This window comes from Chiloscyllium punctatum, chromosome 15, assembly GCF_047496795.1.
Source record: "Chiloscyllium punctatum isolate Juve2018m chromosome 15, sChiPun1.3, whole genome shotgun sequence".
Taxonomy (NCBI): Eukaryota; Metazoa; Chordata; class Chondrichthyes; order Orectolobiformes; family Hemiscylliidae; genus Chiloscyllium; species Chiloscyllium punctatum.
The window spans coordinates 64,485,252-64,501,206 of NC_092753.1; the positions used below are offsets into that span (position 1 = coordinate 64,485,252).

At 39.2% G+C, this 15,955-nt stretch overlaps 1 protein-coding gene across 8 annotated transcripts in view; it reads right to left on the reverse strand.

The window, feature by feature from the left end:
* Positions 1 to 15,955, reverse strand: part of pou2f1b (POU class 2 homeobox 1b) — a 199,436-nt gene that overhangs the window by 66,326 nt on the left and 117,155 nt on the right. For all 8 annotated transcript variants that reach the window (XM_072585323.1, XM_072585321.1, XM_072585326.1 and 5 more), the window contains 3 exons: positions 15,300 to 15,438; positions 13,201 to 13,292; positions 1,995 to 2,171 (listed from right to left, as the gene is read on the reverse strand). In XM_072585323.1, the coding sequence (XP_072441424.1) occupies positions 1,995 to 2,171; positions 13,201 to 13,292; positions 15,300 to 15,438 (408 nt within the window). The remainder of the gene's footprint in view (positions 1 to 1,994; positions 2,172 to 13,200; positions 13,293 to 15,299; positions 15,439 to 15,955) is intronic.

Sequence of the window (15,955 nt, forward strand, 5' to 3'; positions counted from 1 at the left end):
AGTTCATGGTCATCCCACACTTTACTGTTAGCATAGCCAAGATCAGAAACAATTTAAAACAAATCAAATTTCAAAAATGAGAACCAACATCTAGGCAACAAATATTCTCCCTGTCTACAGCAGTCACCAATATGCTTCTTCCTCTTTTAGTGAGAGGAAAGCAGAATTTGGGTCAGGGGCTTTAAATCTCTTACCAAATAGCTCAGATAATAGAGTCTCCTTAAACACATTTATAAAATCTATGCTTTTAAAGTATAAATCTTAATCCAAAATATGTTTTTGTTGATGTCATTTTGTCCATTTCACCAATTACACAAAAATGAAATGTAAATACAAACTCATATCTCAAAACCTGACCAGCTTCTCTGATTATTCAAGTTACAATGCCCAAAACAGCATTATCAACTCAAGGAAAATGTGTTTCTTTTAAAATCAATAATAATTTTCATGTATGAAATACTGTAACATTCTCACAGATTAATCCCAACACTTAATTAATGGAGTTAATTGCACCTTCTAATGTCAATGCAAGTATGACTTTAATCGAAGGACTCAAATTGAACGCTATGCATTTATGGAACTTGCAGCGTTAAATAATTTTCAATATTGCAGAATATACCGACTCTGCAAACATATTTTAAGGTACAAATCTCTTTTAAATAGAGATTTATATTTATAAAGGTAAAGTTTGCTCACATACCTTATTCTAGTCAGATGGCAAGTGGAACAAAATTATCTATGCTGGCTTGGAATAGTTCACAAATACATAGTCCACTCTAGTATGGACAAGTGCCACTTTTCCAAATTACCAAATGGTTGCTGATGGTTACAGAGTAAAATCACATAAATGGCTACCTCCTCTCAGAAATAGAGCAAATGGGAGGTAAATTCCAATAGTGCTTTACGCTTAGGAACTTATCAATAGACTAGTCATCATAATTTGAAATAGTTAAAGGCCAGTGGTAAAGCGATCAGTGGTAAAGTGATGGTAGTCACTGCTGACCTTGATAAAAACTTCTGACAAAGATCTAGCAATCTCAGTCTGAGTTGTCTTTCCTGAAGTTATAATGATTCTAGTATCAGCTCAAAGGGATCTTTGCTATTCAGCAACAGCAATGGGATCCAGCAAACTAAGCATTCAAACACAAATTCTCACAGACAGCAACCAGGAAGTAAAAGAAAAACAATGATGACTCTTTACTTTTTAAACTGTTTTGCAGAAAGTTAAATAAAAATTGGGTCAAACACATGAAATTGAAGTAGAAGCTCAACTGTCATAATCCTTTACTCTATGGAAAATATTTTGTGTAAATTCAGTTGATTTCAGGTGTTCATTTTTAGGGTCTTGAACAGTGTACTGTGTGGAAAAGCAGAAAATTACCAACAACAACTTCTGGATTTCCACACTTAACTGTACATGTACTGATGCCAAAGGTTGCTGTTAGTGTCACAATTGAATTGATGGCAAGTACTGACAGTTTTGCTGTCACATAATTCTGGCCGACAGATTGCAGAAAATTCATGTGTTGTGTGTTCAATCTTCCAACCACCTTAAATGCCATTCTGGACAATTCCAAAAACATACTAATACATTTTAACGGATTTGATTTTGCATCACATCTCTCGCGTATTTTTAGGCATAATATTTACAGAGAATTAGTGAATTGTAAAGAATATCAGCAGGGTCAAAAACATTTGACTAATGTCTCCAGCTATTTTGGGGGTCTTCTTTTTTGCTTTACTACAGACATATCGGGCATTGTAGCTTTTGTATTTGTATACTAAATAAATACTTAAAATGTCTTACATGAAATGTCGAAAGAAAATAATCACCATCACAAATATGCCCTTTAATGAAATACTACAGCTTTATATTAATTTTTATTCCATTAGCAATATTTTGAAACATGTGTTAATTTAACAATAAGATCTTGGACAATTCAAAAATGTCAATAAATTATTTACAAACTTAATTTAAAAAAAAGTTTCAGCACCTGAGTGAACCCGAGTTTGATACGTCTCTGTTTAAACGTCTTGGCAAACTGTTCAAGTTCCTCTAGATCACTGGGCTCTTCTATGTTTGGGGTATCTACGCGCTTTGGTGTCGACTGGCTCTGCTGAACCGACTGGATAGGAGTTGTTGCTATCGTTGTGCGTGTCGGTGTTGCTGGCTGAAGAAGATCATACCATAAACTTTAATTATGAACATTTATAAAGATTTATGATCTGCAAATTAAGCAAGGTTATAAATCCATCTGCAATACAATTACAGCTATGGAGACCAAACCACCATAATGAAGACTTAATCTAATACAACCATAGATTGCATGGATAAGAATTACCACAGATTAAATGTTATTCCTACATCACTCATTCATTTTAATTTACTCTAAGGGAAATGGAGTACAAAACAATTTGCTTGTCCAAGTATTGATTATAATATTTTGACAAAGAGTGGGTTCGGCACTGCTGGAAAGAGAGATTCATTTAAACCACTATTTGTATCCATGCTTTCAAGACATTTAGGGTCATTCAGGTCTACAATACATTAAACAGTCCTTCAACTCATTGAAACTGCACTGGTCAAAAACAACCATCTAAAGTTGGGGCAGCACAGTGGCTCAGTGGTTAGCGCTGTTGCCTCACAGCGCCAGGGACCAGAGTTTGACTCCAACCTCAGGCGACTGTGTGTGGAGTTTGCACATTCTCCCGTGTCTGTGAGAGTTTCTTTCGGGTGCTCTGGTTTCCTCTCAGTCCAAAGATGTGCAGGCTGGGAGAATTGGCCATGCTAAATTGCCCATTGTGTTCAGGGATGTGTCAGTTAGGTGCAGTAGTCAGGGTGAATGTAGAGTAACAGGGTGGGTTGCTCTCGGAGGGTCAGTGTGGACTTGGGGCAAATGGCCTGTTTCCACACAGTAGGGATTCTATGAATTCAATGACTATTCTAATCCTACTTTCCAGGACTTGACTCAAAGTCTTGTATGTCTTAGCATCACAAGTGCACATGAATTTTATGAGGGCTTCTAGTTCTACCATACTAACAGGCACTAAAGTTCCAGATTCTCACCACCCTCTGGGTGAAAAAAAATCTTTCTTCACATCACCTCTAAACCTCTTGTCCCTTACCTGAAATCTATGTCCCTGTCACTGGACCCTTGACCAAGCGGAAACGTTCCTTCTGTCTCCAGTGTCTCGATGTTATACATCAGGTCCCCTCTCAATCTCCTCTGCTCCAAGGAAAATAAGACCAGTCTACCAATCTCTCTTCATAACTAAAAATCTCCAGCGCAGGTAATATCCTAATAAATCTCTTCTGCATCCACTCCAGTGCTTTCACATCCTACAATGTGGATTCCAGAAGTGCACACAATATTTTGATGTGGCCTAATCAATATATATACAGTTGCAGGATAACCTCTCTAACCTTAAACTATATGCCTCAGTTTATGAAGTATCTCATATGCCTTCTAAACCACTTTAACTGTCCTGCTATCTTAAAGGACCAGTGGACTTGCCCACCAAGATTCCTCTGATCGTTGGTACTTTGCAGGGTCCTAATTTTTATCATGTATTCCCTTACTTTGTTTGATCACCCGAAGTGCATCACCTCACACTTATCCGAATTGAATTCCATTTGCTATTAGCTCATTTCACTAGCCCATCTTTATCCTCCTGTAATTTAAGGCCATCCTCCACACCATTTACCACCCTACGCTGTAGGAAGGATATCATTAAGCTAGAGAGGGTTCAGAAAAGATTTACCAGGATATAGCCAGGTATGAAAGGTTTGAGTTATAAAGAAAGGCAGGATAGGCTGGGACTTTTCTGATTGGAGTGTAGGAGGTTGAGAGGTGAGCTTATAGAGGTTTATAAAATCATGAGGGGTATAGAAAGGATTAATGGTAGGCGCTCTTTCCCTAGGAAGGAGGATTTCAAGACCAGGAGCATATTTTTACAGCAAGGAGAGAGAGATTTAAGAAAGAAATACAGGGGACAATTCTTTTTATACACAGAAAGTGGTTTGCATGTGGAATGTACTTCCTGAGGAAGTGGTGGATGTGGGCACAGTTACAACTTTTAAAAGACATTTAGATAAGTACATGAATAGGAAAGATTGAGGGATATGGGCCAGGACCAGACAGGTGGGATTAGTTCAGTTTGGGATTATGTTTGGCATCGACTGGTTGGACCGAAAGGCCTGTTTCCATGCTGTGTGACTCTACCAATTTTGGTATCATCTGTAAACTTACTGATCAACACTCCAAATTTCACATCTAAATTGTTTTATATATACACCACAAAATAAAAAAGGGCCTCAACACTGATCCCCACTGATTTCCAGATGCAAAACACCCTTGACCATTACCCTTTGATTCCTGCCACTCAGCTAATTCTAGATTCAATTTGTCAAATTTCCTTGGACCCCATGGACTCTTACCATTGCCACCAGATACCACTCAGGACCTTGTAGTCTACTTTTATTTCAGCGAGACTTGCAACATCAAATGCATCACCCTCATCTTCAAATAATTCAATCATGTCGGTCAGATACAACCTCTCCTTAACAAAACAATGCTGACTGTTCTTGATTAATTCCAGTCTCCCCAAGTGCAGATTAATTCTGTCCTCAGAGTTGCTTCTCATAGTTCCCGCACCACTGAGGTTAGACTAATTGACCTGTAACAGGAAAATCGACGTTTTGGGCAAAAGCCCTTAATTAGGAAACTTTGATTTTCCTACTCCTTGGATGCTACTTGACCTGCTGTGATTTTCCAGCACCACTCTAATCTAGACTCTAAACTTCAGCATCTGGAGTATCCAATTTCGCCTAATTGACCTGTAGTTTCCTGGTTTAGCCCTAGCTCCCTTCTAGAATAATTGCACCATATTGGCTGTCCTCCAGTCCTCAGGCATCTCTCCTTTGGCCAGAGAGGAACTGAAAATTATTGCCAGCACTCCTGCTACCTCCTCCCTTGCCATATTTAACTACCTGGGATACATTTCATCTTGCTTGGAGATTAATCTACTTTTAAGCCTGCCAGACCACTGAACTCCTGACTATGCTAATTTCTTTCATTATATTACAATTCTTTTCCATAATTTCTATATCTACTTCATTGCTCTCACTATTGAATATAAGACACAAAAGTATTCTGTTAGAACTAACCTACGTGTTCTGGCTCCATGCACAGGTTACCACTGTGGTCCTACTCTTTCCTTAGTTATCCTTTTACCCTTAATATACTTGTAAAATAATTTGGGATCTTCTCAGCAATGTCAGCCTCAAAATATCTTCAAATAGCCTTTACACCATGCAAATCGTCAAACTTACACCCCAGCATTAATGCACATTTATTTCTATAATGGTTAGCCATTACAGTCATGACTGCAACATGCGTACAACCAGTACCTGAATATTGAAAAGTACATCAAACTTAAGAAGGATATGAAAGTACGAAAAGGTGGGAAGGGTAGCACTGTTAATTTAGGATGGATTAGAACGAGAGAGAAAGAGAAAGAGACAAACAGTTCTGGAGACCAAGATGTAGAATTAGTTTGGTGACTGATGAGAAATAGTAAAGCTAAGAAATTGCTGTGGTATACTGGACCTCCAACAGTAATCACATTACAAGATGTGATATATGCGATCAAAAAAAAGTCAAAAAAAATCACAACAATAATTAAGATTTGGAGATGCCGGTGTTGGACTGGGGTGTACAAAGTTAAAAATCACACAACACCAGGTTATAGTCCAACAGGTTTAATTGGAAGCACACTAGCTAGTTGGACTATAACCTGGTATTGTGGGATTTTTTAAACAATAATTAAGGGTGATTTTAAATGATATATAGTTCGGACAAATCAGATTTGTGAGTTGTAGCCTGAGTGATGAGCGTTTTCAGGATAGCTATTTAGACAGCATATTCTGGAGCAGACAGACTGTCGAACTGGTAATGTACAACAAGACAGGATTAATTAATGACTTCATAGTGAAGGTTCTCCCAAGTACTAGCGATTGTGATATGATCAAATACCATTTTCAGTTTGAGGGAGAAAGAAAGAATCTAGCGGACTAGTGCCCTTATTTACATTTCAAGCTCAAAGTCTGTGAGAAGATTTGTAGCTCAGGTGCTCATTGTTGTGGTTCTGTTCGCCGAGCTGGGAATTTGTGTTGCAGACGTTTCGTCCCCTGTCTAGGTGGCATCCTCAGTGCTTGGGAGCCTCCTGTGAAGCGCTTCTGTGATGTTTCCTCCGGCATTTATAGTGGTTTGTATCTGCCGCTTCCGGTTGTCAGTTCCAGCTGTCCGTTGTAGTGGTCGGTATATGGGGTCCAGGTCGATGTGCTTATTGATTGAATCAGTGGATGAGTGCCATGCCTCTAGGAATTCCCGGGCTGTTCTCTGTTTGGCTTGTCCTATAATAGCAGTGTTGTCCCAGTCGAACTCATGTTGCTTGTCATCTGCGTGTGTGGCTACTAAGGATAGCTGGTCATGTCGTTTTGTGGCTAGTTGGTGTTCATGGATGCGGATCGTTAGCTGTCTTCCTGTTTGTCCTATATAGTGGTTTGTGCAGTCCTTGCACGGGATTTTGTACACTACATTGGTTTTGCTCATGCTGGGTATTGGTCCTTCATTCTGGTGAGTTGTCGTCTGAGAGTGGCTGTTGGTTTGTGTTCTGTTACGAGTCCTAGTGGTCACAGTAGTCTGGCTGTCAGTTCCCCAGCATGAGCAAAACCAATGTAGTGTACAAAACCCCATGCAAGGGCTGCACAAAACACTACATAGGACAAACGGGAAGACTGCTAACGATCCGCATCTATGAACACCAACTAGCCACGAAACGACATGACCAGCTATCCTTAGTAGCCACACACGCAGATGACAAGCAACATGAGTTCGACTGGGACAACACTGCTATTATAGGACAAGCCAAACAGAGAACAGCCCGGGAATTCCTAGAGGCATGGCACTCATCCACTGATTCAATCAATAAGCACATCGACCTGGACCCCATATACCGACCACTACAACGGACAGCTGGAACTGACAACCGGAAGCGGCAGATACAAACCACTATAAATGCCGGAGGAAACATCACAGAAGCGCTTCACAGGAGGCTCCCAAGCACTGAGGATGTCACCTAGACAGGGGACGAAACGTCTGCAACACAAATTACATTTCAAGCATTGATGAGGACACGAAGACCCCATGGGAAAGAACATTATTCATGGCTAACTTAAGAGGTTAAGGATTGTATCAAATGGCTTAAATTCTGAATATAAAGAACAAAGAATGACAAAAAAATTAGTAGGAAGAGAGAAATTAGAGTATGAGACAAATCTAGCTAAAAATTTCAGAACAGTTCCAGCTGTCCGTTGCAGTGGTCGGTATATTGGGTCCAGGTCGATGTGCTTATTGATTGAATCTGTGGAGGAGTGCCATGCCTCTAGGAATTCCCTGGCTGTTCTCTGTTTAGCTTGTCCTATGATAATAGTGTTGTCCCAGGCAAAAAAAAAAGTAAAGTAAGCATTACACCCTGAGAGTGTGACAATGGGGAATTAAAATGTGAAAATATGAAATTAACAGATTTTTTGCATTTGCTTTCACTGTAGATGATTCAAATAACATTGCAAAATTAACTGTGAAGTGGAGGTGAATGGTTGAATTACATTCAATCTCAGTAAGGGTACGGAGAACTAAAAGCTGACAAGTCCCCATGTCCTGATGGACTTCATTCTCGGGTTTTAAAAGAAGTGGCTGCTGAAATTATAGATACATAGAACATAGAAAAATACAGCGCAGTACAGGCCCTTTGGCCCTCGATGTTGCGCCGATCCAAACCCACCTAACCTACACTAGCCCACTATCCTCCATATGCCTCTCCAATGCCCGTTTAAATGCCCATAAAGAGGGAGAGTCCACCACTGATACTGGCAGGGCATTCCATGAACTCAAGACTCGCTGAGTAAAGAATCTACCCCTAACATCTGTTCTATACCTACCACCCCTTTATTTAAAGTTATGCCCCCTCGTAATAGCTGACTCCATACGTGGAAAAAGGTTCTCATGGTCAACCCTATCTAAACCCCTAATCATCTTGTACACCTTTATCAAGTCACCCCTAAACCTTCTTTTCTCCATTGAGAACAGTCCCAAGTGCCTCAGTCTTTCCTCATACGATCTTCCTACCATGCCAGGCAACATCCTGGTAAACCTCCTCTGCACCCGTTCCAGTGCCTCCACATCCTTCCTATAGTATGGCGACCAAAACTGCACACAATACTCCAGAGGAGGCCGCACCAGAGTCTTATACAACTGCAACATGACCTCAGGACTCCGGAACTCAATTCCTCTACCAATAAAAGCCAGTACGCCATATGCCTTCTTCACCGCACTATTTACCTGGGTGGCAACTTTCAGAGATCTGTGTACATGGACACCAAGATCCCTCTGCTCATCCACACTACCAAGTATCCGACCATTCTTCCAGTACCCCATCTTTTTGTTACTCATATCAAAGTGAATCACCTCACACTTAGCTACATTGAACTCCATTTGCCACCTTTCTGCCCAGCTCTGCAGCTTATCTATATCCCGCTGTAACATGACACATCCTTCCTCACTGTCAACAACTCCACCGACTTTCATATCATCCGCAAACTTGCTCACCCAACCTTCTAGCCCCTCCTCCAGGTCATTTATAAAAATGACAAACAGCAATGGTCCCAAAACAGATCCTTGCGGAACACCCTCGGTACAGAATACCCTTGGTTAGCCAAATGTTAATTCTCCAAATTTTGGATTATCCAAACAAGATCTCAAGGTCCCGTAAAAACGTTATCTGAACAATCAGTTATCCAAATAAAATACTCCCTGCCCGTCTCATTCGGATAATCGAGGTTCTTCTGTATAGGCTATAATTTTCCAAAACTCCCTTGATACTGTAAAGGTCTCACGTGACTAGAAAATAGTAAATGTGACTTCTCTGTTCAAAAAGTGGCTGGGGAGATGCAGAAAGCAAGAAACAATAGATCAGGTAGCTTAACAGCATTCAAGGAATCATTATGAAGGAGCAAATAGAAATAGCATTTAGAAAAAAACCAATCCAACTAGGCAGCTTCACCAGTTTTGTGAAAGGGAAATCATGTTTTATTAACTTCTTGGTGTATCTTTGAGGAAATAACTAGCAATGTAGATTAAGGTGAATTTGTAGATGCACTGTATTTACATTACTGGAAAGCATGTGAAAAAATGCCACGTAAAAGATTTTTAGGCATAATAAGAGCTCAATAATAGCACTGATTGGGCACAGAGAGCAATAATCAGCTAACAGGTAACAGAGTGTAGGCATAAACAGGTCATTAGCAGATTGACAAGATGTGATGGGTGGAGTGCCAGAGGAATCAGTGCCAAGTTTCAACTATTTATAATTTATATGAACAACCTGGATGAAGGAACTGAACGTATGGTTGCTAAATTTAATGATAATAGGTAAGAAAGTAAATTGTGAAAAAGGCAGAAGGAGCATACAAAGGGATATGGAAAAGTTAAGTAATTAGGTAAAAATCTGGCAGTTGGAGAATAACAATTGGAAAATGTGAATTTGTCCGCATTGAGAAAGAATACAGAACCCAGAGGTACAGAAGGATCTAAGATGCCTTAATACGTGAATCACATGCAGATACAGAGAATGCTCAGGATGGCAAACGAAATGTTGCTGTTTACTGCAAGCAGAAATGGAATAAATAAGTAAGGATGTTTGCTCCAGTTGTACAAGGCAAGACCACATTTGGAGTACTGTATACAATTTAGGTCTGCTTATTTAAGAAATGATCTAAGTGCGTTGGAAGTAGATCAGAAAAGGGACTGAGGATAGGGTTTGTGAAGAATGCTAACTATTGAGGAAAGGTTGGGCAGGATGGGCCTGTATCTAAAAGGATTTAGAATACTAAGTGGTCATCTTATTGAAACACTTAAGATTCTAAGAGGACTTGCATGTTGGATGCCGAAAGGATGTATCCCTTTGTGGGAGACTAGAAGTAGGGAACAGAATTTAAAAGTAATCAGTCTTCCATTTCAGATGGAGTTGAGAATTTTTTGTTTGAGGGCCGTATGTCTTTGGAAACTTCCCCAGACAGCAGTGGAAACAGAGGTTTTGTATATGTTTAAGGCAGGAAGAGTCAGATTTTTGACTAACAAAGGAGTCAAAGGTAGTTCAAGGTAAAGTGGGAATGTGAAGGTGAGGCCACAATTATGTCAGCCATGATCTTATTGAACAGTAGAGCAGGCTTGAGGGACTGAATGACCTATTCCTTCTCCTAATTAGTTTGTTCATATGCAAAAATTAACTTACACAAAATTAACTTTAAGTCCTTTTCTACCTCCCCCCCCACCCCCACCAACAATACTTCTGTCCTTTAAAGCTTAATTTAGCAGTACAATTCCTCCCCTGACCAACACTGTCACAACCAGCTGTGGCTAGACAGGGCGCTCAAAATGATGGCTTTATGAAAATGGACAATAAGGCATGCTGGAAAAATCGAGACAAGCCTTAGGCAAAAGTGACAGTGCTCACAGACTCTAGAATAAACATGCTGCAGAATCCAAACAGATTTAGATTAGATTTAGATTAGATTACAGTGTGGAAACAGGCCCTTCGGCCCAACAAGTCCACACCGACCCGCCAAAACCGTAACCCACCCATACCCCTACATTTACCCCTTACCTAACACTACGGGCAATTTAGCATGGCCAATTCACCTGACCTGCACATCTTTGGATTGTGGGAGGAAACTGGAGCACCCAGAGGAAACCCACGCAGACACAGGGAGAACGTGCAAACTCCACAAAGTCAGTCGCCTGAGGCAGGAATTGAACCCGGGTCTCTGGCACTGTGAGGCAGCAGTGCTAACCACTGTGCCACCGTGCCACCCACAAAGGCTGCAGCTATAGACAGACACTATGCAATTGATTCTGGATTTTACCTTTACTATGCAATTGACCCAGCCGTTGCAAACCATGGAATTGGAATTGAACAGAATCAACCTGAATGACATCTCCAGGTCAATCAGAAACATGGAGTTGCTTAACAGACACAGAGGCACCTTGAACCCTTATTTGGAGACCTACGTGTACCTAACATCTCCAGGAATGGATGCCCAAGGACCACCCTGCCATCGACATCGAAGACTGTCCCAAAAGGGTGCAAAGACTTCTAAGTACAAGAATCGCTTGAACAGCACCCTCAATGCAGTAACTAGAGACCAACCAAGAAGAGACAATACCCCTGGGACTACCAGAAGACCAGATGATCATTGCCACGTGGATCAAGGTCAAGATCTAATGTGGTGATATATGATCATCCAGAGCTAAGTTGCAGCACAAGATGTTTGATTAGATTTACAGTGTAAATTGTTAGTTTGTAGAGCATTTTATTATTATAATATTGTGTTAAATAAATGAATATTATTATTTATTATTAAGAATCGACTTGCAATTTCTTTGCGAGGTATAATGACCGTGTGGCTGGCACAACACATCACTTCTCATGATCATGCGGCACCAACAAATCCAAGATCCAAAAATGCCTTAAAAACACCAATTTCTTTTTTTAAGATTGTACAAAACCATGAACAGAGACCAGAAAATCTTTTTGTTTTTCACACTAATACCAACTCTCCTCAACTAAACGGACAAACTGCAGCTGATCATTCCTGAATGGTTGTACTTCAGTTCAACACTACCCATTAGCTATGTTTCAGCTTCAGATATTGTAGTTTTCCACTGTCTTGTAACTATGACTTTCAGTGGAAGAAAAATGACATTAGGACTAAATTTTAAAAAGTCAAATTTAGAAAAAAAGATGAAGTTGCTATTATAAATAATTTCAAATATATATAAATGTTGTATTAATGGGGAACATGAAATAGGAGCGGAGTAGACCATTTGGCCCCTTCAGCCCACTCCAGCATTCGAAAGGTTCAAGGGCAACCTTCCACTTAAGCACTTCATATATCCCTTCATATTTTTAACAGAAACCAATTAATCTCAGTCTTGAACATACCAAATGACTGAGCCTCCATAGCCTTCTGGGACTGAGAATTCCAAGAATTTATAACCTTTGGAGTGAAGAAATTCCTCCTCACTTCAATTCTAAATGGCCTGTCCCTTTTTTCAAAACATGTTCCCTTGTTCTAAACACTCCTGGACTAGCAAAACAACCATTCTGTATCTAGCCTGGCAAGCAGCATAACAATTTTCCACAATGAAATGAGATCATCTCTCAATCTTCTAAACTATAGAGAATAAAGGTCCAGTCTATTTCACCTCTCCTCACTGGATAATCCCCACATTGCAAGAACTAGTTAGTGAACCTTCACGTATTACAGAAAGAATTTTCAAATAGCAAACTAACAGTTCTGAATGCTATAAAAATACTACTTTCAAGTATTACATTAACTGTAGCCATGACATTGGATGGGCCAGTAATGGACTGGGGTGGATAAGGTCAGAAGTCACACGACACCAATAGGACAGTAAGGAAAATTTTACAAATACAGAACAGTATGGTGGGGTTACATGAACCCAAGATCATGGTTCAGGTCATCTTCATGGGTACAGCATCAACCATGACCTTGGGTTCATGTCGCACCACATGTAACCCCAGCATACTGTTCTGTATTTGTAAAATCTTCCTTACTGTCCTGCCTCAAGGAGGAGCACCTGTTTTAACACCATCACCTTGACAACTTGTTACGATCTCTCTACCTTAGTTTGTACAGTTTTGGATTACTTGTTGCTTTGGATAGAACCGCAGCATGTGACTCTTACACCCATCATGTTATTGCAGCCATTTGGTTTGTCTCCACCACCACCTTAATTTTTTGCAATTATCTTTCTGCCTCAATTAATTGGATTATAGGTCATCGCCTTCACTTACTATTCAACTACTGACACTTTACTCCCACTGTCTGACACTTCTGATCACCTGCAGACATTTATGATTGGACACTCCACTCTCACCATTTGTACGATCTTTTGATCGCTTTGCCTATAAATTCTGTGCCTGTGTACTTCTCTTCACTGATCTGACAAAGGAGCAGGGCTCCAAAAGCTTGTGATTTCAAATTTAACTATTGCAAAATGGAAAGCAGAAACATATACGAAAACCTGACTGCATAGTTTTCCCCATTAAGCTGACCTGCGTGAAGGTGATGTTTGGCTGAGACTGCAGGAGGTTGGCTTGGCTTTGCTGAGGTAGTTGTTGTAGAAGATTCTGGGCTTGTACGAGACCTAAGATAAGTAAAAATTATATTCATTAAAAATGTCTATCCCAGTTTAGTCTATTTTTAAAAAAATTTCCAAGATAAACATTTTGAAACAATAAAATATTTCCTAAGAACAAGTGGTTAGCTTGCATCAGATATAAGATATTATGAATACAGAAAATGGAAATAAAATAACAAATACTAGAAACTCACAGCAGATTGGTGAACATCTGAAGGAAAGAAATAAATTAATGTTTAGGATATAGCTCTATAATGAGATACTTTTAAAATGCATATTTCATTATTTTATTTTCTATCTATTAATATGAAGGATACCACTCTTAATGCTTGCTATCTGGATCTCTACTTTTCTCAGTTTGTCAATGATTCAAGTAATAGATATGGTTAACAAGAATGAGAATTAATTTATATTCAATCTTCTTCAACGATAGATTAACACTTTTTATGAGACCATTGCATTCTGCAATTGCTTATCATGGCCTTGATTAGCAAAAATGCCATTCTTTGCCCAATTGTCTGAAAGCGAGACTGACCAAATTCTTCCACACAGGACTTTTATGGAATCCTTTGACAACTATCACATAAAAATTAATTTAAACAAGATTGTAGAAAACGAGCGAATACATTTTCACCAACTGCAGCACCAACGCCATCGAAAGGCAAATATTTCAACAACAAAATTTCAAAGACATTTCTGCACAGCCACGACCGAATGGTGCCAATGCCACTGAAAATGAAACAAGAATGAGACTATGTAATAAAACACACAGTGAACTTGGCAAGAACTAAGTATTCATGTATAAGTGTTAGTTTCAAAAGTGACTTTGAAGCTTCATTTACAGAAGTATTTAATGTCACTTTAAACACAAAACAATATCACGGTTTTTGTGTTTAAAGTGACATCAACAGGAATGATGGACAGAGAGTACTTTCTTGGGTTTAATGGCGTTAGTTACTTCATTATGATGGGCATGATATTGGTTGCAGTTGACTCACACTGCCCTACATCCACTTGTGTAATAGAATAACTGAGATGCCAATCCTTACAATTTGAACCACATTCTCATATCATACTATTGTGCTGCCAGTGTCTCTCAAACGTTTCCAAAAGACAAACCAGCAAGTTTTAGCAACTTAAGACCTGATACAGATCATTAACCTGATAAATTTACAACTCACTAACCCGATAAATTTCAAAATAAGACGAACACAGTACAGCAGTTATGATCAAATTAGTTCCACCATGCAATTTGTCTTTACGTAATAAAAAAGAAAAAACATCACAAGTCTTTCCATCAATGGGTCACTTACATGATTTAAACAACTTTGATGTACCAAAAGAAGTTAACCTCCTATAGTATTGGCTAAAGCCCTCAAAGCTTTCCCACTACAACAAGACTGATAGGCCTGAGTTTATCTCCTTTTTCCCTGCCAATAGGAAATAACAGGCTTTCCAACATAATTTATAAGAGATATTTTAATTGCTAATAGGTTATAAAATTGATTATTTAAAATCTATGGGAAATCATTAAAACCAGCAAACTACTTTCTTTCCTTATTTATGCAAATACACAAAAAGTAATTAAACACACCACTTGATTTTCCTCAAACATTCTGTGGAAAACGTTCAAAAATATATCAAAGTGTGACACATCACTATCAGTTGCTCAACATTCTGAATACATTCCTCAAAGTCACCTCAGATTATTTTCTTAAATTATTAGGGACAGAAAGGTAGAAAGCAGAAAAATGATTAATTTTTGCTTGCAATTTAATTTTCGATGAAATATGAAATAAGAAGATAATGGTGCTAGCTATAAAACTGAATGAAGCTTTGTAGTTAACTTCACATGGACGAAGACTTGATCTTACCCCATATGGGATGCCTTTATCTCATCCAAGACTTGTACACTTTTCACTTTGTGCTTTTCATTTCCTCATGTCAATAATCAAAACACAGCAATTTTGCAAAAATTTTTGTTTCAAATCTGACCAAAAACAAATCTCTCACCTTGTTGCCCCTGTGGCGTTTGCGAGATGATGAACTGCGTTGGTTGCAAGTTGGTGGTAATAGGGTGACCTGGCTGCACCAGAACAAACTGCTGCAGATTTAAGTTCTGTTGCTGTAACTGTTGTAACTGTTGCAGATCCTGCCAAATGATAGGATAATCAGTACAATATATTCAGAAATTTAACAGATTAAGTCATTTAAAAAATAATTATTTAGCTAATTGACTTATGCAATCTTACATATTTCTTACTGAAGTGATGACAAGAAGGGAAACTTGGAGTGTTGCTGTTCCCACATGCCTGCTACCCTTCTCCTTGGTAGGAGTCATATGTTTGGGAATCTGCTGTTGAAACAGCCCTAAACAGTTGCAATATTCCATTTAATAAATGGCCCACAACAAGCCAGCAGCGGAAACTGTGAAAGTTTAGGGTACTGGATGGGGTGCTAAGCAAGTGGGTTGCTTCATCTTGAATGATGGAAAGGTCTTGGAGAATTTGGCAGTAGGTGGACTCATGCACAACAGAACATCCTGCCTGCAAGCCATTCCTGCAGTCACAATATATATAGGTACTTGGTCTAGTTAAAGTTCTGGTTAATGGTTAGGTTCTATTTTGTTGAGATAATCACTGACTGTCACTAATGTAGCATGAAATTGC